The 27,250-nt window shown below is 40.0% G+C and overlaps 2 protein-coding genes across 2 annotated transcripts; both read right to left on the reverse strand.

The window, feature by feature from the left end:
* Window positions 1-2,451: 2,451 nt before the first annotated feature.
* On the reverse strand, window positions 2,452-11,199 carry LOC121952930 (septin-5-like). Its single transcript, XM_042499814.1, has 12 exons — window positions 11,133-11,199; window positions 8,918-9,292; window positions 8,103-8,199; window positions 7,064-7,150; window positions 6,701-6,824; window positions 5,962-6,096; window positions 5,711-5,828; window positions 5,527-5,628; window positions 4,675-4,771; window positions 4,301-4,463; window positions 3,071-3,173; window positions 2,452-2,987 (listed from the first exon to the last, which is right to left on the reverse strand). Exons 2-12 carry the CDS (start codon window positions 9,239-9,241, stop codon window positions 2,916-2,918), a joined length of 1,422 nt encoding a protein of 473 aa, XP_042355748.1. The 5' UTR covers window positions 9,242-9,292; window positions 11,133-11,199; the 3' UTR covers window positions 2,452-2,915.
* Window positions 11,200-13,462: 2,263 nt separating this feature from the next.
* On the reverse strand, window positions 13,463-26,734 carry LOC121952929 (LIM domain kinase 1-like). Its single transcript, XM_042499813.1, has 15 exons — window positions 26,582-26,734; window positions 21,681-21,819; window positions 20,768-20,877; window positions 20,427-20,600; window positions 20,219-20,324; window positions 19,294-19,562; window positions 18,403-18,592; window positions 18,174-18,260; window positions 17,485-17,616; window positions 17,337-17,396; window positions 17,186-17,251; window positions 16,394-16,580; window positions 15,733-15,788; window positions 15,391-15,548; window positions 13,463-14,576 (listed from the first exon to the last, which is right to left on the reverse strand). The coding sequence occupies exons 1-15, from the start codon at window positions 26,623-26,625 to the stop codon at window positions 13,994-13,996; spliced, it is 2,361 nt and encodes a 786-aa protein (XP_042355747.1). The 5' UTR covers window positions 26,626-26,734; the 3' UTR covers window positions 13,463-13,993.
* Between the last annotated feature and the right edge of the window lie 516 nt (window positions 26,735-27,250).

Raw genomic sequence — 27,250 nt, forward strand, 5'->3', positions numbered from 1 at the left:
GTGTATTTTATGTCTATATGTGACTGTACTCAGTATGTTTTATATTCTGTACTATAGTTAATCCTACTGTACCTGTAGCATGGCTCTGTTTTTTGGTTCTACAGTTTGCTCTGTGCATGACGGAGTGTGTGAGCGCGCGCGTGTGTGTGTGTGCGTGCGTGTGTGTAGCAAGCAAGCTATTTTTTTACAAAGAGGTGATTTATGGTAATGAGTCTGTTCGGGTGCTATCGTGTGTGCCTATACTCAGTTTTCCTGAACACTGTGACAACTCTGGCAAAACACGAACACATTGAGCGAATGAAAGAGACAAAGATTTACTGTCTGATTGTTTTTTTTCGTTTGTTTGTTTTTTTTTGTTATGTTTTTAAGTTTTCCATTTTTGTGAATTGGACTGAGACATGGAGTGGAAAAAGTAAAAAAAAAAAAAAAAAGAAAGAAAAAAAGGTGATGCTCTTTTCTTGATAACATAATAATGTCTAATATTCAATTTGAGTTTTGTAATATTTGTATGTACGTATGAAAGTTTTGTAAATTTGTGATTGTATGCACGTTTTGGCATATGAGTGTATGTATCTTAAAATTTATAATGCTTGTTTCTCTTTGGTTTTGTTTTGCATGTAGATTGCCGTTTAGTTTCTTTTGTTCAAACGTTTTGTTTTTCCTGTTTTGTGTTTTTTTTTGGGACCATGTACAATACTGTATAACGTGGGCAGGATCTTGGACCTCATGCTACATTGATATTATATATGAATATAAAAACATGTTTTCCCTATGGAGAAAGTTTTAAGTTATATATCGCCTGTAAACTTTGGGCTGCCTTTTAGATCTAACTGTCCACTCTTTAAGATAACAGTGATGATAATGGATAAAACATATTAATGATGAAGAATTATGCTGATGAAATAATAAAGATTCTTAATAAATCTTATTACATTTACAACACATATTGCTCCTGTGTTTATTGGTCTTGTGTTAAAAAAAAATGCATACATCTTTTTTATTGACATTTTTTTATTCCACGTCCTTACGAAACAGCAGGTTAAAGATAAAAAATACAAAAAAAATAAAAATACAGTTGACTCACAAGTAACAAAGTAATAAAACCCAAATTAAACATCACTACAATGTCCCCTAGATGGCAGTGTTACGTCCTTGTTACTAATCAAGAGGCTGTCCTGAAAGACATTAATAAAAAACAAACTGAACTACAGCTCTTGTTAATAACCTTTATAAAAATAACTTGTCTTATTTGCTCAAACTGTCGTTATATCCTGACAGTTGTAATGACACAGATAGTTTGTGAAAAAAAACTTTCCTCTGCCTTCTCGTAATGCCTCTGATGACTTTGGCAAGAATCCTGTAAGCTTTGTGTTGGGCTACACGCCCGACATGCAATAAGCAATAAGATGTGACATCAACAGGAAGATGTGGGGAACCTGGGATCCAGACGTGCTGCATGACAACATGCAGCAAACATTTTGCTAATTTGGCCAGACAAACTGTAGAGTTTAAAGCAGACTGAACTATGTGATGCCTGGTTTTGATCTTTGTTGGCTTAAATGATGGTGACTGGATTAAACAGTTGGAAATATCAAAGTATGTCACTTGGGTCCATTCATGGTTACAGTTTCTGCAAGATAAGCAGGTAAGGAGAAGAAACCTGACGATAAACCGACAATATTCACTTTGTCAATGTAACTTTTCCTCTCTGGGAGACATAAGGTGATAAAATACTGCGTTGTCATGCAGATATTTCATATTTCAGCAAACTATGGGCACTTTGTCAGTGCTTCTGCACTCAGTTGTGTCAATGTTTGCTCCGAGTCAGCGTGTGAACTGCAGTCAAACTGTCAAACCAGGCAGCACTGATCAAATATACAACTTTCTCACTTCAAATCTTTTCAGAAACGTGTACTGTGTCTCATAACACTTGTTCTTTTTTCAGCTGTCCTGCATGGCTGTCAGGCTCAGTGGGTTGGGCTTACAGAGGTGGAGCCTGTGTGAGTCTGGAGGGATGCGGTGGAAAGTGATTAAGAGAGTTGATTTAGACCAGGTGTGGCACTCCCGTGGAGCAGAGGGTTTTGGGAAAAAGAATGTTTCCTCCATTCCCCATGAAGTTTCCTGTTATTGTAGGCCTGTTTTAATGTTAACATTTAAACCATGAACAGAGTGCTGAATTGAAGCAGTGTGGGATTATGCTGACTGAGTAAATGCTGTCGACTCAGGGACACAGAGGCAACAGGTAGGCCGTCATCCCTCACCTTTAGCCTGGCAGCCGAACACTAACTCTCCAGTTATATATACAGGCAGCCGAGCCCCACAAGACCTAGAAGAGTGTTTTTCGAGAGAAATAGTATAAAATGCGCGGGGTGTTCACCTGTAAAATGAGAACATTTTGCTCTTATCTGTGTTTTGTTTAGGCTTGACTGTTTTTAACATGCTGGTCAGGTTACTGCTAAACAGTGCACTAAAATATGTGACAGAGATGATTGACAGCTGCTTTAAAGACTTCTCGGCTCTGGTCGGTTGTTTTCATTTAGCCGCAGTCAATTCTAGCAAATGCCATTAGAAGCACTACCACAAAGGGAACAAATATTATTTTTTCAGACTACCTTGGTGTATCTCAAAATCAAGAAGAATCTTAAATGACCGAATTTCAAGGATGCTGTGTTGTGTATTGAATCGCACCGAAAGACTGCGCTAATGTCATCCTTGTATCCTCGAAGAACCGTGATTCCAGCTTTGATCACTGTAGGTTGTCGTTGGGAACAGTGATCAGACAAGGACCTCAATGTTGCTACTTTCCTTTTAATACAAGTTCAATCTGCTTTGCTTGTTGTGCATCATAAACGGCGCCTCCTCTATGTTCCCGGGCGCTCCTTGTTTGTCTCCTTTTTCGGGGAATATTTGGAGAATCAGAAGCCACCTCTTTGGCCGTGTTGCATGTGCTCCTGGACCCTGTCCAGCACCTCCTGCATCCTCCTCAGCTACAGAGGGGAACAAATGGAGTGAGCGGGTATCGCCTCTGTAACCGAGTGAGTGAACAAGAGAGTCTGTGAGAGAAACGTACCTCTTCGTCTTTCTCAAAGATGAGTTGTTCTGTTTCGGTGTCAGAGGCAGCCAGTGGAAGAGGAAAATCAGCCTCGCTCCGCTCTTGATGCTTCTCACGCAAACTAAAACACACACACACACACACACACACACACACACACACACACACACACACACAGAGAAAAACCCAACCTGTGTGAACTTCTATCTCAATCATCGTAAAATGCCAGTGTGCACTTGTTGCAAGGATTTATTGTTCTATATTATATTTAAACTTGTGATATGTATTCAAATAATGGGGGTTCACAAATAAACAGAGACTCCACTTTTAATGTCTCGTGGAGGGATTTCCATCAACCAATTAATCAAACTCATTCACTATAGTTAAATAGAGGATGTAGCCACTATGAAATCACCCACTGATTTGCTGACTACCGCTTTGAAGCCTCAAGTTTGGCATTTTGGCCATCACTATCTTGGTATTTCGGAACCAGAAGTGACCACATACAGACATGAGGATGGACCTGTGGAGGATACGTGTTGCTATGTTTCTGTCCTGATTGACAGGTCGCCATGAAACTCTATTTTAACTCTAAATGGGACGATAATTAACAAAATTAACATCATGCATTTTAAAGACTTTAAATTAGCAATTGAGACCATGCTTTTACTGAGGTAATTAAGCCTTTGATACCTGAGCAAAGTGGTTTCATGTCTAGAAAAAACATGGTGAGAAGGTAATGAGCAACCAAACACAACCAGACATGGCACCAAAACTGGCAAGAAATGAATACAAAGTTAGGAAATAATTAACTGAGGGAAAAAAACAAAAACAAAACCCCACAAACAAACAAACCATTAAGTTACTCCAAAAAGTGCTGAAAATTGAAAAAAAGAGCATCTTTTACTAATTTCTTGCAATTTGAGGGACGTTTCTTGCCAGTTGCTCACTGCCTTTTCCCCCATGTTTAAAAAAAAAAATCAAACAAATTTGCTCAGGTATGAAAGGGTTGAACAGCTTTCAAAAGGAGTTTGAATTCAGCACAAAAAAACTTTCTGATGCAGGTTTCAAAGGGTTGAGTCAGAAGTTATTCTTAGATAGATTTGTTTACAATCAGACTGATTTTTCTAGTGCAGTTGCCCCCCCTGCTGGTCATTAGAAAGACTGCAGATTTAAGGCACTTCCACAGAGGAAACGTCCTCTTCTTTCATATAGTGTATGATCAAACCGTGTCCTGACTCCACCCACCTGCGCTTCCTCTCCTGCACCACCATGCGGGTCATGTTCTGTATGCACTGGGCTCTGAAGTTTTCGTAGTGAATCTCTGCCGTCACGTCCTTCAGGTCCTGCATGTGCGTCCTCACCAGCATGTTCCTCAGCAGCAGGAAGTCAGAGTGAGCAGGGTTCTCCACTGCCCATACAACAACAACATGCCACTAGATCAGACAGTTTTTTCCTTGTTATCAGATAGAACCAAAGTAATGTATAACACTGATACAAAATCAGTTTCACCAAAGTAAAAATGTCCAAAGACACAGTGTAAGCTTACTGAAAATGAGTAAAATTACAAACAAAACTGAAAAAAAAAAAAAAACTACTGAGTGTGTGTTTATCTGCAGTACCTTCTACCAAACCCCAGGGATAGACACGACCCCTGAACTTGCGACCTTCACTCTCCACCTGAATGTTACTCCCAATTACTGCAAACGGGATGCTGTCCTGCAGAGAGAAGCAGAAACAATAAACTGTCAGTAGGCGGGTTTCCATTACAGATTAGCGCAAAATTTAACCGATATTTTTGAAAGGCCTATAAAACACAATTACGAGATGACTGTGTTTCCATTAAGTGATGTTACGCAACTTCTCCTCTCACAATAAGATTCCGAGAAGCACGGCGATATATGTTCAAAACATTAGCAGGTTTATTTATAATGCAGCCACCGCACTAGCCGTCATTATTTCCAATCAAAGGCAACGTAGGCTTGTTATGCGAGGGTTAATGGAGAAGCAAGTCCCTTATACGTGCGAGTGGCCATGTATGAGGTATTTCGGGGAACTGATAGTCCACAATTTCACAGAGGAATTGTAAATTCAAAACTTCCAGCTGATCCGCTCAACTTTTGAAGAGATATGCAATGCAATAACAGCTCTTGTAGTACCTGCTGCATCACGAGGGAGCCAGTTTCTACTGACAAGCACATAGCCATAGCATCATGTGACCTATAAAAGACAAAAAGTGTTTCCATCGCAGTTTTACAAAAAATGGCTTTTTCGAATCTCCTGAAATACCACGTCACGTGAGCGTAAAAACTTTTTTGCAATAAATGGGAGATTTTTCAAAATGGCCTTGTTTCCATAATGTGTATTTTATATTTGCAGTTTCAATTTGCGTAATTTGAGGGTTAGTGGAAACCCGCCTAGTCTCAACATGGCTGAGATGATACATTTCAACCTGGACAAATTAACTGAAGCACCTTGAGTATCTGGTCGTGGTTTTTAAAGTCTTCGTCCTCATCTGAATCACACTCGGGAAACTGGTAGATGTTGATCCCAAACTGCTTGATTTCCTCTCTGATCTAGAGTGAACACATTGAAACGAGAATAATTGTGACAAATAGAGAAAAATAAAGAAGACAACATTCGTTTATGGTCTCATACCTTAATCTTCTTCTTGTAGACCTCTGCTTGCGTCAGGCTGTCAGCTTTGGCCACAACAGGAACTATGTTGACCTTTTCATGCAAGGTCTTCATACACGCCACATCCACAGGCCGAAGACTGATGCATGAGTGTGTGAGCGCACACAGGCAGGAACATGCCCAAAAGACATCAAACAACTTTTAGCTGAGGCTGCTGCAGTTCTGTTTTACTAGTTTAGCACTATGTGCGTAAGTGAAACACGTCAGCGTACCCGTGGCCAAACGGAGAGATGAAGTAGAGGCAGCAGTGGACTCTGTTGTCCTGGATGTTCCTTCTGTTCAACCCGCTCTCGTCTCTGAAGTACTGTTCAAACTGCTGGTCGATGTAGTCTTCTATTGGCTTCCAGCTGATACAAACATACAATCACTGTCTGGTACAGTTGTCTCTCTGTTCAGCTTAAAGCTGGATTTTCTAGACTGTATCTGCTCCGAGATTGTGGCTGAAGCGCTTGAGTCAAGTTTTCAAACTGCCTGTACTAAAAGAATGTCAACTCTGGCTGATAATATTACGCAAAACTGATTTCTTTCAGTGAGTCATTGCTGTGTTTCAAGTGGCTTTTTTAAAGCACCAAACAGGGGTGTTTTGTAGCTACCTGTCGCTATGGTTACAGCAGCTTCTTAGGCACAAAAAGCCTTTGTTTCCTTACTGGCACATTGCTGCTTTCCCTGCTGGAATTGTAACCCCAAGACCACATATTTTAATCCAAAACATCATCTTTTCCCAACCATAACCAAGTGGTTTTGTGCCTAAACCTAACCACAAGTTACCACAGTGTGGTAAAATTTCAACTTTTCCGCTACATAATGCAAATTTAACGTATCCTTGGTTTGGAGAAATGTACAATGCCAACATGTTTTCTGGTCCAATAGAGCAACTGTGTGACCAAAATAGCAGTGGGTCAAACACTGCTTGAAAAACACTTAAGGGTAGGCACATTTTGATGACCTCACCTTTCTGTGTTGTTGACGGCGTCTCCGAACCCTGGTGTGTCAATGATGGTGAGCCTCAATTTGACTCCTTTCTCTTCAATGCTAATTGTGTGTTTGACGATGTCCACTGTTTGATCGATCCTTTCTGCAGCCACATACATGTGCAAAGTGATTAAATCTTCGCAGGCAACAAGTTAACAGTGTGTACAAACATACACAACAACACACACACCTCAGGGTCAGAGAGTAGCTGCAGCATCACATTTTGAAAAAGAAAAATTACAGCTAATAATGTCTTTTTTTGGAGAGACCATTAAAATGCACTTTGTTTTCCCACTTCATTTACACGGGTAACATGTAGATAAATAACAGAACTTATCTCACCTTGTGCGTTAGGAACCTTCCTGTCTTTGTAGATGTCCGTGAGGAACAAACTGTTGATTAATGTAGATTTACCGAGGCCAGACTCCCCTATACAGAGAAACACACAGCCCCGACTCTTAATGTAGCATGACTGAAACATCACCTTGAGCTGTGCAATTTCTGTATTCCTTTGAATAATTTACTTCAACTTGTAAAGTCCCAAAAAATAAAGTACTTCTCCACACATAAAACGAGATGACGGAACACCTGTCTCCCAGTTTATTTTGAATCATGGCTGACAAATGTAGAATTCAGAGCAGGTATGTCTGTAATGTACACTGATGAAGGCGTTTCTTAACAATGGGCCTCATGCAAGAATCTATATACGGCCAAATTTTCTCTTATTTTTGCTCGTATCCAGAATTTAATTTTGTTAGTACCAAATGATTTTGGGGATTCACCAATGTTGTCTTATTTTTGCTTTTCTCTTAGGTAAGAGGTAAGAGGCTTTTCACTGAGGTAAGATCTCATATATACTCTATGTTAAATTTATTTAAACCTTTTTACATGTGTACTTTTACTGTTAATACTTAAAAGCATCTTCCTAAAATCACATTTACTTGGTTTAAATTTATTTAACAGTAGGCCTACCCCAGTTTCACTACTGTATTAGTCCTTCTTCTTCTTACAGCCTTTTTTGGTGTTATGTCTCCAGTCTTGGTCATGTCTTTGCACATGGCACAAAACCTGCCCTTATATAGTATTTTTTTTGGGGGGGGCGTTATATATTAATTTATATTTATATATTTTCTCTTACCAGAAAATCAAGAGAAATTTAAGAGAATTTTGCTGCATCAGGCCCATTGAGTATGTTAAGTGACGTCCACTCAGATGTTATCATCTGAATCTTTCTAGATGTTTGTATGTGGAGATGTGATTTGTTGTGTTTTTCTTTTTAATACTGCTTGTCTGTAATAAAATTCCCATTATGGGAGAGATGTCACATTCGGTACATTACATTACAGCTGCCTGTAAAAGTAGCCGACACATGAGGACTCACCTGCCACCATGAGCGTGAATGTGAAACCTTTCTTCACCGTCTTTCTGTGAACCTGGTTGGGCAATGTGGCAAAGCCCACATACTCCTTGTCCTGATCCTGCAGAAAGAAAACACAAACATAACATTTATGTTCGTGCATATAGAGAGGTACAGTGATGAAGTTAGCATCACCCTGGTCCCAGTGGGATTTTTCTACTGGATTTTAGATCACTGCAGAAAATAAGCATACATACTTAAATGCTTTGTTCAGCAACATAATCTTCACAAATGAATGCCACTTTTTTTTTAACCATAAATGCAATCACCACAGTCACATGATTTAATGCCGCCACCGCAACGAGGCTGTAAAACTGTGTGCGCCGTGTTAACGTGTTGTAGTCTCATTTAGCTACTTATCAGCAACCGCCTTTTTTAAGACACGTAAAAACTTCAAACTTTACAAGTGGGGTATTTGATTACGTATTTTTTATCGAAGAACAAATCTTAAAAATCTCTTAACCTCGTGTTAACTACGGACCTGATTTAAAACATCAAACCAAAAACCCACTGACTTAGGGATGAGGGAACTGGAGGTGAAAAATGCTGATTCATTTCCAAGTTTTAGGACTCCTGCACCCCTCTATTGTTTATAAAAATGATTACTCATTCATAGTGTTCTGTACTTTTGCTATGCTTCTCTAAGGGGGTTTGAAAGCAGTGTCCAAGGACACTTTTTAATTTGTTTACTTTGTTATTTGTTGGAAAAACTTGAATGCTAAAACAAATGTAACTTAGGGGCCTCTGACACAGGCTCTGGCAAACACACAGACACACACCTCTGGAGAGACATAGGGGTCAAAGCGTCCCCAAGGGCTGTGTGGACGCGAGGCTGGGCTGAGTGGACAATCCACAGACACCTGAGAGGCGAGCTGCCGCCTCAGTGGATGGGACTGAAACTCTGTGTCTGCTCCCACACGACTTGGTCTATGAGGGACTGTCGGAGAGCCAGCAGCGTGGCAGGGGATGGGATGGGGCAGAGGGGGAGTCCCAGAGAGGCTGGGGAGTCTCCCGTTGGTTGTCATCCCAGTTTCCTCTGCCTCATGGTGGACTGGTGCATGGTGCTGTTCACCAGGCTGAGAGATGGGAGGCAGATCCCTCATGGCGAACGGAAACTGAGTGTCCTCCTGGTCCTCAATGGAAAGACTGGCCAACTGTGAAAGGAGGCAGCAGAGTTACACTTGGTTTTGTATGGAAGATCAAAAGTTTCAAAAATAAAATAATAAAACTCTCTATGAAAAATATATTTTATTAGGATGCCAGTTTTATAAGGTCTCAATAAGGTAATGAGCTGTTTGAAACCTGAATTTCCCTTTGGGATTAATAAGGTTTCTCTCTGTCCCTCTTTATTTTGCATCTATATAACATAAACTGTATGGTATATAGCCAATGTTTATGTGAATATGTGTGGTGAAGCATGTGTAAAGAGCATTTGTGTTTGGGTGTTTATATGCATATATACCTGTTTGTTTGTATGCATGTATTCACATTTATGTATAGGCTATATGTTTGTTTTTAGCACCTTGTTTTGCGGCGTTTTACAATTATACTGTGAACCCTTTGAAACCTGGATCAACATCAGCTTTCTAGTTAAACCATTCTATTGAAAACATGGTTAAAAAAGCAATGAGCAACTTGATAAGAGATGTCCCACAAATTTTCAGGTCATTTTCTTGAAGTTTTTACTACTTTCTTTGTAATTTTTGGGCCTTTTCTTCTGTTGTTGCTCATTGCCTTCTTCCCTTGTTTTTGAAAAAAAAAATAAGCCAATCTATTTAGGTTTTAAAAGGCGAATCTGTTTTATGTATAAGGTAACTTATATCATAAATAGATAATTGATATATGAACATAAATTTACAGGTGCAAAGACCAACACTAACTGACTGCTGATGACCGCAGTCAGGGTCACGCTCTCTGAGTACAATGCATGACGAGTCTTCTGTGTCTTCGGTTGTAGTGGCTACCCTTTCTTCACTAATTAGCCCTGACTTGTGATCCCATTATACCATTACAGCGGCCTGACTTCATCCATCTGTCCAGGCAGGGAGGGGAGACAAACAACACTCAACAGTTGGAGGTGAGTAAACACTGAGTCAAACTGGATGTACAAACTAGAAAGAATAGTTTTAAAGATAATTTTAACTTGTATCTTTCAGTGTGGAACTTATGCACACAAAGCTAGTGGATATCCACACCTGCTTTGGATACCTTACAGGTAATCTCCTCACAGAGGGACTCTATTTGCTACCATGAGCAGTTAGGACAGTCAAACCCCCACTTCTGATTTACACGAGATGAACATTTCTCCAGTCATCGTCCTGTTGAGCTGCTCTGAAGACAGCAGTGGCCCACGGTGCCGCTGGCCTGATCAGGGTTCATCCAGTGTCCCTCTACCTGTCAGTCCTCATTACCCACAAAGCTTTGCAGCAGGCTTAACCCAGCTTCTTATGCTCTGACCGGGTGGGGGTTTGGAGATTAACTCTTAACACACACTCACACAAGCTATAAACACTGTAATTCAAGACTATTCTACAAACGTGTCCTACCTTGTTTTCTGGGAAATTTGTAGCTTTTTTTGAGCAAAGGATGGCAGAATGGGAGAAAATATAATGTGTGTAAGGAAAAAAACAAAACAATAAAAAATGCATATAGGCTGACTGAACAAAACTGAATGATTGGAACAAAAGATGATTGCTATTGTAATAAATAAATAAAAAGGTAAGTAGCTGTACTATACCATTTTGATATCAATAAATAAGGTCCATTCTACAGACTTAGATGATAATATACAGTAAATAAGATGCAAAAAGGTCACCATGAATACAAGAATACAAGTGTCATACACAAATATACATCTCCACACGGATATTAAAAACGCTATAATGATGTTTCAGTTGGTTGAGCAATTTATATAGCAGAAACTACAAGTTATTTCTATAAATCAGCGATGCAGGTTGTGCATAAATAAAGGACTTCAGTCAGTTATAGACGTACCTCTCTTAGTGCTGCGGAACCTGACCGGAGACGACATGTGCTCCATGATGCATACAAACTGTCCCCAGATCAGAGGAAGAAAAACGATCAATTACAAGGTGAGTAATGCCCAAAGACCAAACTGTTCAAGACCTAGTAACATGTGGTGCACTGTGCATGTGTGAGTCCATGCATTGACTGAGCTCCGACCGGGTGCAGTCCGCTCCGTCTGGCCGCTCTGACGTGGTTTTAAGTAGACTGACAGCAGAGAGGAACCAGGCAGGGTGATATTACACTAACAGCCCTGTGTTATCACTCCAGAGCAAGATGACAACAACAATAACAACAGCCTATGTCAGGTTGCCAGCGTTACTATTACCACTAAATAACACTACTAGTAGACCTACCACCACTAATAATAATAATGATAATAATAATAACGATATAGGCCTATATTTTTTTTAAAACTGTTGCTAATGTATTTTTGATTATTATGATGAAAATGATACTATTCAAAATTAAGCTAGTTTCCCTCGTTTAACCCCTTGAAACCTGGGCAACTGGCTCGATTTCTTTCAAAAACACGGAAAGAAGACAACGAGCAGCGGAAGACGAAATCACCCAAAAACTATTAAGAAATTTGTAAATAAAAAAAAATTGTAAAAAAGTACAAGAAAGTCGCCTAAAAATTAGTACAACACAAAACAAAACAAACAAACAAAAACACAAAAAGGAAGGTCATATGTAATTATAATAATTTTAAATATAGTTACCCTCTGGCTTTTGTCTTTTTTTTCCCCCTAAAAAATTTCCCCTAGCTTTTTAAAAACAATTTTCTCAATTTGAAGAACTTTTTTTGCTTAGTAACGGAACGTTACTTAGCAACGCTGGGGACAGTAACGGAAGCTCCCGTGAGACAAAGTTACAGGAAACGGCTGTACGCTTTCCCGGAGGTAGGACGATAAACCAGACACGCATCGTCGAAATCCTTTCTCTCGAAAAGCCGAAATGCGACGTAAAAACATCTTCAATAAATGGTATTAATGATAAATTTCACCTTAGTGTAGCTTCTCGAAGTTTCGGACAGGGCTAAGCACGGTGTAACGTTAACGTTTGTGAGACACTAAAGCAGCTAACGTTGGCTAACCAGACGCTTTTCTGAAAAAAAGATGAGTTTATGCTAGCTTCAGTCCTCAGAGCCAGCCGTCAGTCCTTCAGCAGGTGAGTGTTTGATACTTGGTTTATTCATATGTTTTCTGTTAAAGTTCCTTTCCTGACATTAATTTAAAAATTTTTTAAAAAATCTCTGCTCATCAAATAAACATATTTATACGCTGTTTCCGTTAAAGAAAATCTCTCGTGCCTTTAAATGCCTTAGATGTAACTTTACACCTTTGCCTCATTCAGTATGCAGACTATGAATATGCAAATTACTATTTCCACTCATCTCTCAGCTGCTCTAGCTAGCATGCATCCCTGTTCACCTTCCACTTACTGCTTATTGAACACACAAACCTCTGCTTGTAAACAATAATAGAGAACATATATTTTGGATTGACAGTGTTAACTAAAAACGAATAATGTGTTGCTAATGTTAGGAAAGATTGCCAGCTCTGAAAAGTTGCAGTAAAAGGGAAGCTTGAGGCTAATTTATAGTATCTGAAAGTGTGTGTGGGTCCGCTTTTGGTCTGTGTGACTTTAATGTTGTCATCCACCTATGTTCAAACTGACCCAAGGATGTCCAAAAGAAGGTGGGACAAGCCTCATGAGAACTGTGGGGTATGACACATGCACCGTGTACCTGTGTACCTCAGGTACTAAGCCTTTCAGCAACTTCAGACCAGGTTTCACTGCACATATATTGTACCCCGATGATGTGATGTCATTTGAGACCATGGCTTCTCCACTTTTAAACCTCTTTGAGCTATGTGGACATCTGCATGTCGCCCATTTTTTCTGACTGCTTGGACTGTAGGCATAGCAAGGATTCTGACTGTGCATGCTCCAGTCTCTTGTTCCACACTTAAGTCCAGTCCAAAACACTTCTGTCAAGCCAGTCACACCTGCCCCACCACAGTTAAGTTAGTTTCAAGTTGGATAATTGACAGACATTCACTCCAGAACCCAGCAGCATTGTTTAGTTTCACTTTCACCCAATGTCGCCAGTAGGAGAACCTCCTAGCCCTCCTGTTTACTGCCGAAGGCAGACATGGACCGTTTATTGTACTATGATTAGAACCACGTGCACGTGACCGCAGTTGTCCATGAACGTGGAAAGTTCTACTTTAAATTATAAAGAACCGCCTTAGAAAAAGACTGCATTTTACTACATTTTTACTGAGATGATTTGACGCCAAACAACAGTGATTTAAACTCATCACATTAAATTTGTTTCCTCTATTAATTTAATTTATTAATTTGTACTTTTATATGTTCACAGCTCAGTATGTTAGACATGATCTGAAACTTTTAAACAGAATATACATAAGGCATTATGATAAATAAATGACTCATGCAGTTTAGCTTTAAGTTTAAAGTGCCATGTGATTCACAGCTTCAAGACTAAGTTGACACCAGAGCACAACTGATAAATTGTCTGTCCAAATTTAGCTTATCACTGCTTATATAATAATGGTTGTTGGTTGATATGTATGTGCTTGGCAGCTGTCAAGCAGCATATAAGTCATGTAAATATCCCATATAAATTTGAGTTTTATATCTCTGCAGGTTTTCCATGTATTTGTCCTCTACATACAGTTTTATGACCCTTCCATGTCTCTCCCAGCTGTTTGAAAAGGCACAAATGTCCTTATAAATTGTTTTCATCTGTGAAAACTGTGCTTTATAGATGGTGCTTGGTCACGGCCATTAAATAAACGCAATCAGAGAAAAGAACTGTCCTCTGTAGATCTGTCCCAAAGTGCTCTGCATGTCCTTCTGGGCCTGTTGGACCGGCCTAGCAGTGAGTTGTTGACCTGCAGCCGTTGTGAGGGCTCATCCTGGGTGTCCTGTCCTATGGGGTTATTGTGTTCATAGGTTTCAGACCCATTCTCACCCAAGGCTGTTTTCACAGACCTGCAACACGTCTGGCTCTTGTTTTGTGCGTGGTCCTTATAGTCGCTGCTGGAACAGGAGCGGCCATGCTCAGTCCTCATGTCATGGTTGTCATGTGTGTGCTGCTCTCTGTCCGAATGGCTTTCAGGTGTGCTGTTTTGGTCTTGGCTCTGAGTGAGGTGATTAGACTCTTTTTGGTTCTTTGGGTTGTCCAAGTGTCGCTCGTGGTCGGGGCTCTGTCTCACTGGCTGCGAGCGGTGGGTTTGTTCATGAGATTCAAGGGTTTTGTTCTGGTTGTGATTCTGCCAGAAAGCTCTGCGGAGCTGCTCTAACTCAGAGAGCAGAGGCAGACCGATGTCCAGGTGCATCAGCAGGTTTTCCAGCCATTCCTCCAGCTTCGAAAAGGAAGGACTGAAAGACAAAAGGTCGTAGTGTTACATGATCCACTGCAGTAGTGCATTGATTAGATAGCTAGTAGGCTATTTTGTACTGTATGAGTTTAGTTTGTTTGTGTAATATAATTACTGTATGTGGGCTCACACATCTGTTATGATACAGTCACTTTGTACACCGTTCACATCAGCAGACCAGAAAATTACAAGACTCTTATATTTTGCTAGAAATTTCTTCAACATCTTTACACAGGATTCAGTGTTTATGTCTTTTTTTCACTAGCCTGGTTGGGCAAGTAGGTCAGAAATATACTTGCTTTATCAATTTTTACTTGACCCCAGATAATTTTTAAAAATGATTTATTAGTGGCTATCAAATAACAACAAAGACTAATGCTGCATTTAGATTATAAGTGGCACAGCAACAGGCTATAATTCATTTTCAATGCATTGTCATCATCATCATGATCACTTCAACAGTGACTCTGCAATAATGTAACTGCTTATGTGTTGTTGCTAGTTGTGTGAACACAGAATTAAGTTATTTATCATGCAGTCTTAATTTAAATAAATGACTCAAAAATGACCCATTTTATCTGCCTTGCTTTCAGACTTGTGGCAAACAGCACAATACATAGTTGGATTTTTGCCCACACCCTCTAATGCCACTCATGTAAACTCTGTTTCCAGGATAACTGAAATGCATGCTTGGGCTTTTATAGCTCATAAACTTTGTCTTTACCCGATGCCATGTTTTAACGAGCGCCCGGTCAGTTCTGCACCAGTGCAACTCTCAACAGAGATGAGAGTGAAACCAAAAGTTTATTTCATACCGTTTATCAGCATCCATGTCACAGCAGAGGACACCCAGCGGCAGGAAGGCCGAGGGGCACTGTGGAGGGTGGAACTGCTGCAGGAAACTGGCTACATTCAACCCAAAGTCATTCGTTCGAGGAAGGTAGTCAGGATCAGCACTCACTCTGCCTATTATCTTAAAAGAGGTAGAGATAAATAATTACCCACTCAGCTTTAAAATTAATGAAATGCTTGATTAATGAAAAATGGGAATAATATAGGATTGATTCTTCAATATTTACACATTTTAACTCAGGTTCCTTAGATCTGTCATCACCTCATTTTTTAGTTCTTAAATTAAGTGCTTAATATTTTCTTACCTCGCATATCATAATACCAAAGGAAAAGACGTCCACCTGTTCGTCATAGCTTTTCCCTGAGAGGTGCAGAGGAAGTATTGGAAAATTTGAACCACAAATTTACAGTCTCATATTAACACACGCTAAATATGGAAAACCTGGCTTCAGTGTGCTGAAATCAGAACTGCTATTGGACCTTAGAGTAATATCAGGTCTCGTGCACAGTTTCCCCCTTTTTTTGGATATTTTATGATAGTACGGCACATATGGTATCAAGAGGGTAGTTGAGGTTCGTTAACACTGTTCGGAAACTATATATGTAGGAAAACATTCTCAGCAAAATGTCATTTACTAGATTTTTAAAAATAAAAAGTAGATGAAAAAGAAAGCTTTTTCGTTTTTCTTTTTTTTTCCTTTTTTTTTTACAAATACAAGTATAAATCCAATGTGAGTCTTTATGCCTCTGCCATTAGGTTTCATATGACTCCAAAGTTTTTTAGTCATGATCCAAAATACTGTGCCAGTTCCATTTGTGTATCTCTTTAAAGACAAGATTGGAAACAAACAAACCTCACCAATGGACTCCAAAATTGGCTTTAGGTGCCCTGGAGGTCCTCTGTTCATTCAAAGATCGGTGATACCCTGCTATAGTATATTTGAACCCGAAACCTTGTGTACTCACCATTGATCATCTCAGGAGCCATCCAGTAGGGGTTTCCAACTACAGTGTAGCGCTTTCTTCGGTCTGGCTTGCGGAGCTCTGAAAGTGTCCCCTTCGCAGGCCTTTCCAGAGAGGATGTCGTGCTCTGATTTATCTCCTCCCTCACCAGCCTGGCCAGTCCAAAATCTGCCACCACCACTGACTGGTTCTAAACATGGAGAGAGAGAACGAGATAAAATAAATGATAGAGGGTAAATTTGCTATTTTCCAATCTAGATCCTATTTCCCATATCTTTGTGCCTAAAAGACTAACAGGAATAACAGTTTTTGAAAATGGTTAGAGTATTGAGCAAGAACACTGCAGCCGGCAGCGGCGAAAGAGGCTGCAATGTAACCACTCATGGCATACGCACTGTTAGTTTATTTCCACTAAATTGAAGTTGTATAATTTTATAATGTTATGAAACACAGAAGCTGGCTATAGCTGAGAGATTATCTTGTTTATGAGGACCTACAAAATTTTAATCATTTTGAAATGTTTTAAACAATTTTAACAGACAAAAATGACATAGATTTAAGAAATGCACATCAACACTATCAGGTTTTTCCAGGTTACATTATTGCTTCTTTTCTGGATGATACACTGTCCTGTACATTTGGCAGACTTGGAGTCAGCTACTAGAAGCCATCCCTTGTCTATTTTTACAGTAATTCCACAAATTTCTTGCCTTACAGTGTGGAAATTGCCATTAGATGTGTTTGTATATCCTACAATTAAGATATCTAACATGTATGATGAAAACACTTGTTTACCTCTCTGACCAGGCAATTGTGTGAGTTTAGATCTCGGTGGATAACATTCATGGAGTGCAGATAGGCCTTAGAAAGAGAGATGTTAGATATGTCAGGGGAAGTTGGTACCAGATTAAGGAATGATTTTGCATATTGACTTTAAAAGACTCACCATTCCAGCTGCAATGTCTTTGGCATAACTTACTCGTATACCCCAGGGAAAATCCTTGCCCTATAAAAAGCAAGTTTATTAGTGACATACTGTGTCTGTGTACTCTGAAATCACTCACAGTGAAACGTGAAAACATTTTTTAACTCACCATTTTTGTGATGGTTTCTCTGAGAGTTCCTCCTTGGATGTATTCAGAAACAAAGTTTATCCGTTTGTCTTTATAAAATAGACCAATAAACTTCAGAACATTGGGGTGGTCCAGACAGCGCATCACCTTCACCTGTAGAAAGTGAGAAGGAAATGTGGTAAAACAAATGCCTCGTCATTGTAGCAATATGGAAATAGCTCATTGATAAGATAGTCACCAACCCTCTTGATGGTGTAAAATTGTTTTTAAAATGAGTTGCAACCTAAGATGGGCTTTAACTGTGACACCCATCTTCCTGTAATTCAAAAATAATTCATGCTATCAGATGTCTATGTAAGCAAGTTCGAATAAATCATAAGAGAAAAATCGCATAAGATAAGGAGATTGATAACATTTGAGATTGTGTGGCAGAATGGGTTCTGTTGGTTTAACCAACGTTTTAAAAAACGGTAAACATTGCAAATCACTGCCAGTGGTGCTTTGTAGTATTTCTGTGTTCTGTAATGTCAGTGGAGGTCCCCTGGTAGCATTAGTCTTGTGTGAATAATGCTTCATACCCTTTAGATTTAATCTTTTGTATCCCTTTAGCAGTCACCTAAATAATGTGGGTACACTTGTAGGTACATTGGGTATTTCCTGCTTCTTACATATTTCATCGTGTTACCTCTCCTGCTCATTTTACCACTTACCTCCTTTAAGAAAGTCTTCTGTGTCTCTTCGTCAAACCTAATCAATTCCTTCATCACCATCACCTCCCCTGTCTCCTGATGCGTTACCTTGACAGCAGCAGGTTTAGCATAATGGTGATTAAAATCAATATTACAAAGAAATGACAACTAGGGTTAGTAATTTATGTATTTTGAGAAAGTCACCCTTAATAAAAAAGGACAATGTGATGGAGAAATGTAGTGGAGGTACCTTGACAGCCTGTCCAAAGAAGCCCTTGCCAAGCACTTCTCCATGGATGAGGTCTGAAGGTCTGAAGATGCGATGGGTCCGATCTCCAGGGTCCACACGAAGAGACTCTGAGCGCACCATGTCTCTCCTTTGAGATAAAAGTGACAGGGCTCGAGGGGACAGAGGACACTTGTCTATACTGCAGCTGCGCCTGAGAGAAAAGAAAGACTCAGACATGAGGCGGGTTTTCATTTACCCTCAAATTGTGCGAATTGAAATATATAAATTCCGCCTAATAGAAACATGTCAATCTCAAAAATACTCCCATTGATTACAAAAAAGTTTTGACGCTCACATGAGGTGATATTACAGGCCATTCAAAAAGCCGTATTTCGCAAAACTGCAATGGAAACATTTTTTGACTTCTATAGGTCACATGATGCTGTGGCTATGTGCTTATAGGAACTGGCTCCATCACATTCAAAAGTTGAATGTGATGCAGTAACACTATCACCAAATCATGGTGATAGTCCATGATTTCCTCTGTGAAATCATGGACTATCACCTCCCATAAATCCCTCATACGTTGCCACTTCCACTTGTAAGGGGCCTGCTTTTCCATTATCGCTCACATTACACGCCTGTGTCACCTTCATTTGGAAATAATGATGGCTAGTACGGTGGCTGCAATGGAAATAATCCTGTTCATTTTTTTAACATCCATCGCCATGCTTCTTGGAATGATATCGTGGGGGCAGAAGTGCATAACATCACTCAATGGAAACACAGTCATCTTGCAACTGTGTTTTATCAACATTTTAAAAATATCGCTTAATTTTTGCACAAATCTGTTGTGGGAGCCTGGCTAAAGAGAGACGGGAGTAATGAATCCAGCTGAGAGTCAGCACTTACAGAATGTGTCTGGATCGCATTCTTGTGTTTCCCTGGTGCTGAGGAGGTGAGAGGCTCATTCCCGGTTCATCTGTCTCCTCCCCTGGACTTGGCTCTTCCTCCACACTAGGGAGTTTGTGGGTTGAAGACAGTTTGTCACGGACGCAGGGTTCAGAACAGCTGATGTCGTCCTGGTGATTGTTTGAGCGAAGGATGTCATCAGAAGACTGCGGGTTGTGTTCAATGGTCAGCTGCAGTGGTCTGTTTGTGTCCTGGATCACACAGTTTATCTGCAGGAAATATGTGGTGTTTGGCAAGATATTAGTTTTTCTGTCTTACCAGTTTCTTTGTTTTTTTTTTTTTTGTTTGTGTGTTTATTTTGCGGATGCCAGGAAGTAGTGTTGTAGTACTTAAGATTGGTCTTGGTCTTTAGACCAGTCTGGAGTCCACTTTTAGTGGGTCTGGTCTCATCTCAGAATCAAACTCATTTTGACTCAGTTTTGTCTCTGTCTCGGACATAGTGGACTTCAAATTTTTTATTGAGACCTCAGCTGATTTATTTGTTAACATAATTACTGTCATTGGATGTAAAACTTCCCTCTTCAAATCAAGCCAATCATGTAAATCATTTGTAGTTTGCTTTTTTTGTCACCAATAACGGCTGCCACCCTTCCCCTCCACCTTTCACTCATGTGGGTGCAGACCCATGAAGACAACACGAAGAGAAGCAGTGTGGTTGTTTGGGAGCAGAGATGCCGATGGCTGGGACAACATCAAACTTCTATTGGTTGTCTTGGTGGTTCTACTGGTGTCCCAGCACACTCTGGTCTTGGTCAAGTCTTGGTCTCAGTTATTATGGTCTAGACTACAACACTACGGGGAAGCGTAACCGCTTCTCATTTAGTTATGACATTGCTGCTGAGTCGGTGGGTGGTTTGCGGCCTACCTCTTCTGGGGAAATGTTGTGGACAGGGATGCCATTAACCTCTAGTATTCGGTCACCAGTTTGGACAGAGGACAGCAGGTCAGAGCTGAGGGCAGCTGAATCTAACCTGAAGCAGAGAGACACCGGGTGAAGGAAAGGTGGGACAAATGAGACAGAACGAGCGGGGTTGTTGGATCAGAGTTTAGCTCTACCTATGTGGAATACTAACCCTGTCACAGTGACAACAGGGCTTTTTTCTTGGCTAAGGTCGGTGGCTACAGTCAGCCCTCGTTTGCTGCCTGCATGGGGAGGGAGAGAAACCAGTGCCACCATGTGGGGACTCTTGGTGAGTGGAGAAGCTGACCTCGCAGATGAGTCGACACCCTGACAGAAACAGTGGCCACTGCAGAATAGACAAATCAAGAAACTGAATAAAGGTCACTCATCAGAAGCATTAATGAACAATGCAATTTAATTTCACTTAATTTGTGGCTGACTAAGTTGTTTGTCCAAATGCAGAAAATTAAACAAAAAACATTATCTTTTTTCTTCTTTTAGTTTCAAACTTACCAGTAGAGTTTTGTGCGTTCGACTAATGTATAGGTGTCTCCATCTCCAATGAACATTTCACAGCTCATACAAGTGAAGCATTCGGGGTGGTACTTCTGCTCTCCAGCAACCTGTTTATACAGGGAGGCAGTGTGAGACACAACGCAGAGGACAACGGCATGATATTGGTTTTTACAAGACGATGTCTGGTGGGGTCAGACTTAAGGGACAAAATACAGCTCTTAATTTGCAACAGTTCTGTCTGTGCATCCCTGCATCAAGGCATTGTAGTGTCAGGATGTTATTAGAGGATATCCGCTGGTATGTGTGTCAAAAAGTAAAAAAGCATTTACTTTCATACCAGGAGACAGGAAGAGACAGGAAAGCTTTGAGTGTATGAATACTTGTCGTAGCATGCTGGGATTCTGTTATTCTTGTTATGATATTCGATCCTGTAGAGATAACTGCCGCACTTCAGTCTGTGAATATTGCATAATGTACATATTTGGTAGTTGTATGGCCCACCTCTCAGTTTGAACAAATGATGGCTTTGAATGATCAAAAAAAACAGCTATATTTAAAGTAGCTCACCAACTAGCAATCAATTTGTTACTGGCTGAGTTTTGAATGTTTTTTTTTTTTTTTTTTTTTTTACTTCTGGAAATTACATTTAAGCTTCAAAAATCATGAAGGTGGTAAAGATCATCTTGCTGAATTTTTTTTTTTAAATATTAACTACAAAGCTTGTTTTCTGCAGTAATCCAGAATTCAATTAAAAAATTGGACTTGAGTATAGATTGGTGTACCATGCATGGGTACGGTACACAGTGTTCACACTAATCAAATGCACTGGACATTGGGGTCAAGTGTCCTTGAATCCAGGCCTGGGTCTCTGACGTGAAAGCCCCCTCATTTTCAGTGATTATCATGTTACCATAATGAGTCCTGTTGCGATGGTCTCTTTGCAGCCGTGGCAGTGCTCTCCATAACGGGCCCAGTAGTGCTTCTTACAGTAGAGCTGTCCCTCTCTTTCATAGTACCAGTGAGACAGGATGCAGCCACATTCAGAACACCTAGAGAAAAGTGGGAGGCAACAAAGAGAGAGAGTAGGGTAAGGAAACAAGAGAACATGGAGACTTAGAGCGCATTTTGGGCAATGGATACTTCAGAGGCGTGTTTGAGAAAGTAACGTGAGCCTCATCAGTGATGGAACATTTGAGACTTGCAAGGAAAGTCAACCTTTGAGTTCGTCACACACAGCAACAGTTACAACACTTCCAGGTCAGTTGGATCCGGGGCTGGATATCGTGGTAGCGATACCGATACTAGTAGAGTACTTCATTTGATACCCATATTGTGAATGGAGTGGCCTGTATACTATAAAACTAAAAAGTAATTACGGCACCCAGTGTGCTGACACAGCACAGCACCCTTCTTTATCCTCTTCAAACAACCCAGCTGGCAGCCAACGTTGTTAGACATTGATATTTTGTTGAAATTTGGGTTTTGACGCCTGGTGACCAGAGAAATTGAAGCTGCAGTTGCTGTTGAGTGTGGGGAAGGTTATGAGAGTCAATCTAGCTGCAGACACACAGAGACAGGGCTAACCAGAACACCAGAAATACACTGCATGCATAAGCAGCACATGACGGCAAGCTCACAGAACAGCAGCATGTTTTACGCTTATGGTGTTCACGCTGGCAGCATTGCTGCTGTGACGCTGTTGCAGGGCTGCCTGCTGCTATGAGTACTGTATTTCCAAATTTCTAAGCACAAATTCCACTTATTTATGAAGTCATGCAAGCTCCTGCATTGTCAACAACAAGTTCCTGCAAAAGTTTCACAATGAAATGCCTTGTGTCAGCAACTGATGTGATTCTGTTGACAGAGATATTGTCAGAGGACTTGTATTTTGAAATGGAAGCAGGAACGTTTGAGTAAAACATATATGTTTGCATTTCCTCATCTCTGCGAATGATAAAGACATTTAAAAGTGTATAGAAAGGTGGCATAGAGTCAATGACATTATCAAAACGCCATTTTCACTGTCTATCTCTGCTGGCAACCATACGCAGCATGCAGAAAAAATTGACAAGCTCCCATTTCTCTAGGTGTGTTGTGGCTGAAAGGCAACTGAGATGCATGTGAGCAGAGCTGCTCATGCAGGCAGTGGGATTGCTCTGACTTGTTAACAAGGACGTCGAAAAAAAAAACCCAACAGGTTCAGCGAGGCTCATGCACTGTGTTCCCGAAGTAAGCGTCATAGATACATAGATAGATAGATAGATAACCTTTTTTGTCTTACCCAAACGGTGACAGACCTTCAAACAGTTTGCATAAAACTCAATTAAAACACCTAAAAACAAACTTAAAAAACACACAGAAACCCCACACATGCAAGCCGTGTCAGTAGTTACTCTCTTCACGGAACAGCGCCCCCCCATAAAGCTTATAATCAAGGAGTTTAACATGGAGCTGCTTTGGTGTCAATGTGTTTGTTGGGACAGGCATTGTGTTCGATATTAGCTGCAGCAGGAGCTGTGTAGCTTGTGCCTAGCGGGCAGGCACTGAACTGAGTGTTAGCCAGGAAGATAGCAGCTCTGTAAATGGCTAACAGAGTCAGCTGGTTTAGCAGAGAGAGGGGACGGTTTGGGATCAGACCACCGGTGCAAAAAGAATCGAAAGCAGGTATCATTTGACTGCAGAAGTGTCAATACCACTTGGTACTAAGCTGTTTCGGTGGATACCTTTAAGGTAGCGAGTACGGATACCAGCACTAGTTATACCATAAATGATTGTCTTTAGTGTAGATGGTTTTTTTTTTAAACACACTTGTATTCTGTGTCACTGGTACCCTCCCTTCCTCTCATGAAATCTTGGACCCCACCTTTGTTAAATGTCAGTTTCATGATTTTGTTAGTCACTAAGTTCAGCATGAGACATCAAGCTGCTGGCTGTTTTTGTCAAGGAAGGGAGGAAAAAGTTTTCTTCACAGCAGGCATCATGGTGAAATGATGCATTACAGATCATGAAATGCTGATGTCACCATGACAGAAAGCGCATTCAGTCAGATTATAATCTAATACTGCAGCTTATAAAAGGACTACTCATATAGGGTCAGTCACAAGGCAGCTTCCCATGGGTACACCCACTCAAAGATTACAAAAGAGAATGAAACAAAGTGAAAACATTACAACAGTTTCAAAAACATTCGTTTCTTAAATTCAGCGCAGCTTTTTCACTTTCAGTCCTTTAAAAACTGCAAAGTGAAACTTTCAGTGGCATCCTGGCTTAAACTGAATGAAGAATAATACACATGTGCAACAAAAAACCTGCTTCCTTATCTCTTCAACATTACAGCCGGAGTGGGAGGTGACTTCCTGGACAGAACACAGCTCCGTGTTTCCTCTCTCCCAACCTTACTGTAAATGCCATGCTTTTCTTACAATAGAGAATAAAAAGGTTGCTTTTCTATTGAAATGGAGCAATTTCTTCTCAGGAAAAAGACACTCAGTTATAGCATCTCACAGTGATAAATCACATCATTTTGTTAAAATTTTAGAATGAAAGCTTGATTATAGTTGTAAAACAGTGAATTGTGTCATCAGTGCAGTTTTAAATCCTGTAAGAACTTTGAGTGGCAATAAGCATGTTCCTTAATACAGAAACTAACAATTATTTCCATTTTATTTTCTCAATTATTCACTTAGTTGTGTGGTCAATAAAATATTAGAAAATGAAAAAAATGTCGATTTCCCCAAGATGATGTGAGCAACCTAAAAATACTCAGTCCATAGTCATAGAGCGATGAAGAAACCAGAATAAAAGAAGAATTTAAGAAGCTGGAATCAGAGAATTACTCAAACTGATTATTATTTTTTTTTATAATTTTCATTTTCCGAAAGAACACTGAAATAGAGTTAAACTATGCAACTACTACTCAAATTGATTAATCGAATATCAGTTTAGTTGGTGATGACTTAGTTTGACAAAGTATCAATAATTGTTGCATCACTGACGCTCCATGTTACATGGTTTTATAATGTGAAATCAGTCAGTCAGCCTGTCATTTTATTATATTTTACTTTCTTACTGCTTACTTATATTGCTCTGTTGTAACTGCTTACTTACTATACTGTTGTGTGTTGTTTTTTTTTACCGATACATAGTAATTATATTACCTTGTGTGTTTTTTCACTAACACTTCCTGTTTGCACTGTCCCTTTGCGGCTGTACTGTTGCGGATTTCCCAGAAGTGGGACGAATATAGACTATTTTATCTTATCTTGTCAACAGAGTAGCAACATGGTCATCTATGATTATTACTTCAGTGGATACTGTGGCTTTGCTAATTAACTTAAGGTTCATTGCAGCTCATTATCAGTACTGCTTGAGTAAAGTAAATACTCACAGGAGTCTGGAGTCCTAACACAAACTATTTATGCTCAAGATACAGTGCACTATGGAAAGCACTGCCTCTCTTTCATTGCTGAGGAAATAATTTAGTAATAAAACCATCAGACAGCTGCAGGTTTATTTTTGACCTTCTGTCTTTGTTACTGTGCTGCTAGCAACGGATGTGTGGTCACATCTGTGATTCCATCTAAACATCTGGTCGTGAGAGAACTCAGGCCTAATTCCTCTGTTTTCTACTGCCACCAATCTCTTCATATTTTTCTGTTTCTCAAGTATTCCCCTCATCTGTCTCATGCTGCATCTTGCGCTTATCTCTAGCCACTGTCCTAAGATCTGTTTCTGTATCACAAAAATTTAAGCTGCAGACGTACCAGCACCTGGTGTACATAAAACAAACATGGTGTCAGGACATGAACGCAGGTCAAATGTCAAGAATCAGATGACGTATTCTCCTGTTGTGGTTTCCGCCCTGCTCTGTCTGTGTCGCCCTGCTGGATTTCCTTTAAATAACAGTAGTTTTTGATCTAACTGTATTGTGTTGGATGCAGGGTTCCTGCAGATCCTTCAAAAGTCTGAAAAGGCATTGAATTCATTCATCTAAAAATAAGGCTATATTGGTATTATGTAGACTAACTCGTCCTGATGGGAATCCAAGCAGTGGAATCTCACATCCATATTTAGAAACACAAAATTGCCCAGAAAAGTGCCCAGAAATGCCAGATATTTCCCACTTCTGTTGGTAAACCCAACACACACTTTTATGATATATGTTCATTGTCTTCTGTGTGTTCTAATCTAAAAAGGGATGTTTTTTTCAACATTTACCATATAAAATCTAACTTTTTCACTGGACAATTAAAGTTACGTTTTATGTTGCATGAAACATTTGGACAAAATAAAATTCTCCTTCTTCAGTTTTTGTTATGAGAAAATTGGTGTTAAAATTAATTCCGAGTGGCATTTAAAAAGTCTTAAAAAGTCTTAAATTAACCTTAAGCTGCAGGAACCCTGGTTTGGTGTTGCAGGGATTTGGTGTTATGATATGTATGCTGTATCATACATGTTTTAATAATATAGACCTGGGAAGGACTAGTTGTTGATGGGGTAAACAAATGGATACCAAAAAAACAAACAAAAAAAGTTTACTTATGAATTGTACTGAAGCCTTGGATACCAGGCAAGGCAGTAACTTTGTGATTGTTTTGGTTTGATAACTACTCATACACATACTAATAGTTAATGTGAAAGTAGACAGAATATCCAAGCACAGTTACTCATGTTTGTCTCAGCAGTTGTGTTTGAGGAAGTACTACAGATGTTGATGTATATTTTGCTCAGACTCTCTCACTTCCACTCACTCTTTCATACTTTTTCTTTCTTTTCTCTCACGTCACACAAATTAATGAAAATTGCCCTTACCGTCCTTTCATTCCTCTCCGAAACCTCTGGTCCCGTCGTGACATTGTGACCTGTCAATTCACCAATAGACAGTCAGAAAAAATCCACTCAGTTAAGAAAGGAGCTTTTTTCTTCATGTGTTCATGAGCAGATTCTTCATGTGTTCTGCTGTTATCGGTAGCAGGCGTTGTCTGTTTTTTCTTCTTTACTCTCTCTCGCTCTTCATGTGCTCAGAGGCTTCCTGTACTGTCAGTTCCCCCTCTAATGTGCTGTGTAGCTGTGTGAGAAAAAACTCTGACCTACTGGCACCAGCTGGCCAGTCTCCCTCTGCTGGCTGCTCAGAAACAGACATATCCCAGTATAGAAGTTCTGCTCCACCGTCCCTCTCCTGTTACTTCCAGTATGTAGACCTCTGCAAGATACAGTTACACTCCTCAACAGAGAGTGTGGAGCTCAACATGAGTCAAGAAAAGTCAGCGTTTTTCTCAGAAGTGGTGTAAGGGAGTCTGTTTTTTGAAATGAGCTCTGTTCCCATTAGTGCAGCCATAATCTCTTTATGAACGCCCCAATTACTGCACTGTCCAGATCATACAGTAGAGCGCTTTATTCGTGTCACACACACAACAAACAAAGACAGAGAATTTAGATAAAGCACAAGAACAGCTCAGAAGTGGGAAAATAAAAACATTC

This window comes from Plectropomus leopardus, chromosome 13, assembly GCF_008729295.1.
Source record: "Plectropomus leopardus isolate mb chromosome 13, YSFRI_Pleo_2.0, whole genome shotgun sequence".
In the NCBI taxonomy this organism is placed as follows: Eukaryota; Metazoa; Chordata; class Actinopteri; order Perciformes; family Serranidae; genus Plectropomus; species Plectropomus leopardus.

Excerpts from the sequence above, each read along its gene's own strand:
- LOC121952930 (XM_042499814.1), bottom strand. The coding sequence starts at position 9,241 with ATGAGGGATCTGCCTCCCATCTCTCAGCCTGGTGAACAGCACCATGCA. Across the intron at positions 8,200-8,917 it reads ACCCCTATGTCTCTCCAGAG|GATCAGGACAAGGAGTATGT; the intron begins GTGTGTGTCTGT and ends TTCTTTCTGCAG. Across the intron at positions 6,097-6,700 it reads GCCGTCAACAACACAGAAAG|CTGGAAGCCAATAGAAGACT; the intron begins GTGAGGTCATCA and ends TGTTTGTATCAG.
- LOC121952929 (XM_042499813.1), bottom strand. The coding sequence starts at position 26,625 with ATGTCACGACGGGACCAGAGGTTTCGGAGAGGAATGAAAGGACG. Across the intron at positions 17,617-18,173 it reads AGAAGACTTTCTTAAAGGAG|GTGAAGGTGATGCGCTGTCT; the intron begins GTAAGTGGTAAA and ends CACTTTCTACAG. Across the intron at positions 16,581-17,185 it reads ACAATTGCCTGGTCAGAGAG|AACCAGTCAGTGGTGGTGGC; the intron begins GTAAACAAGTGT and ends CTCCATGTTTAG.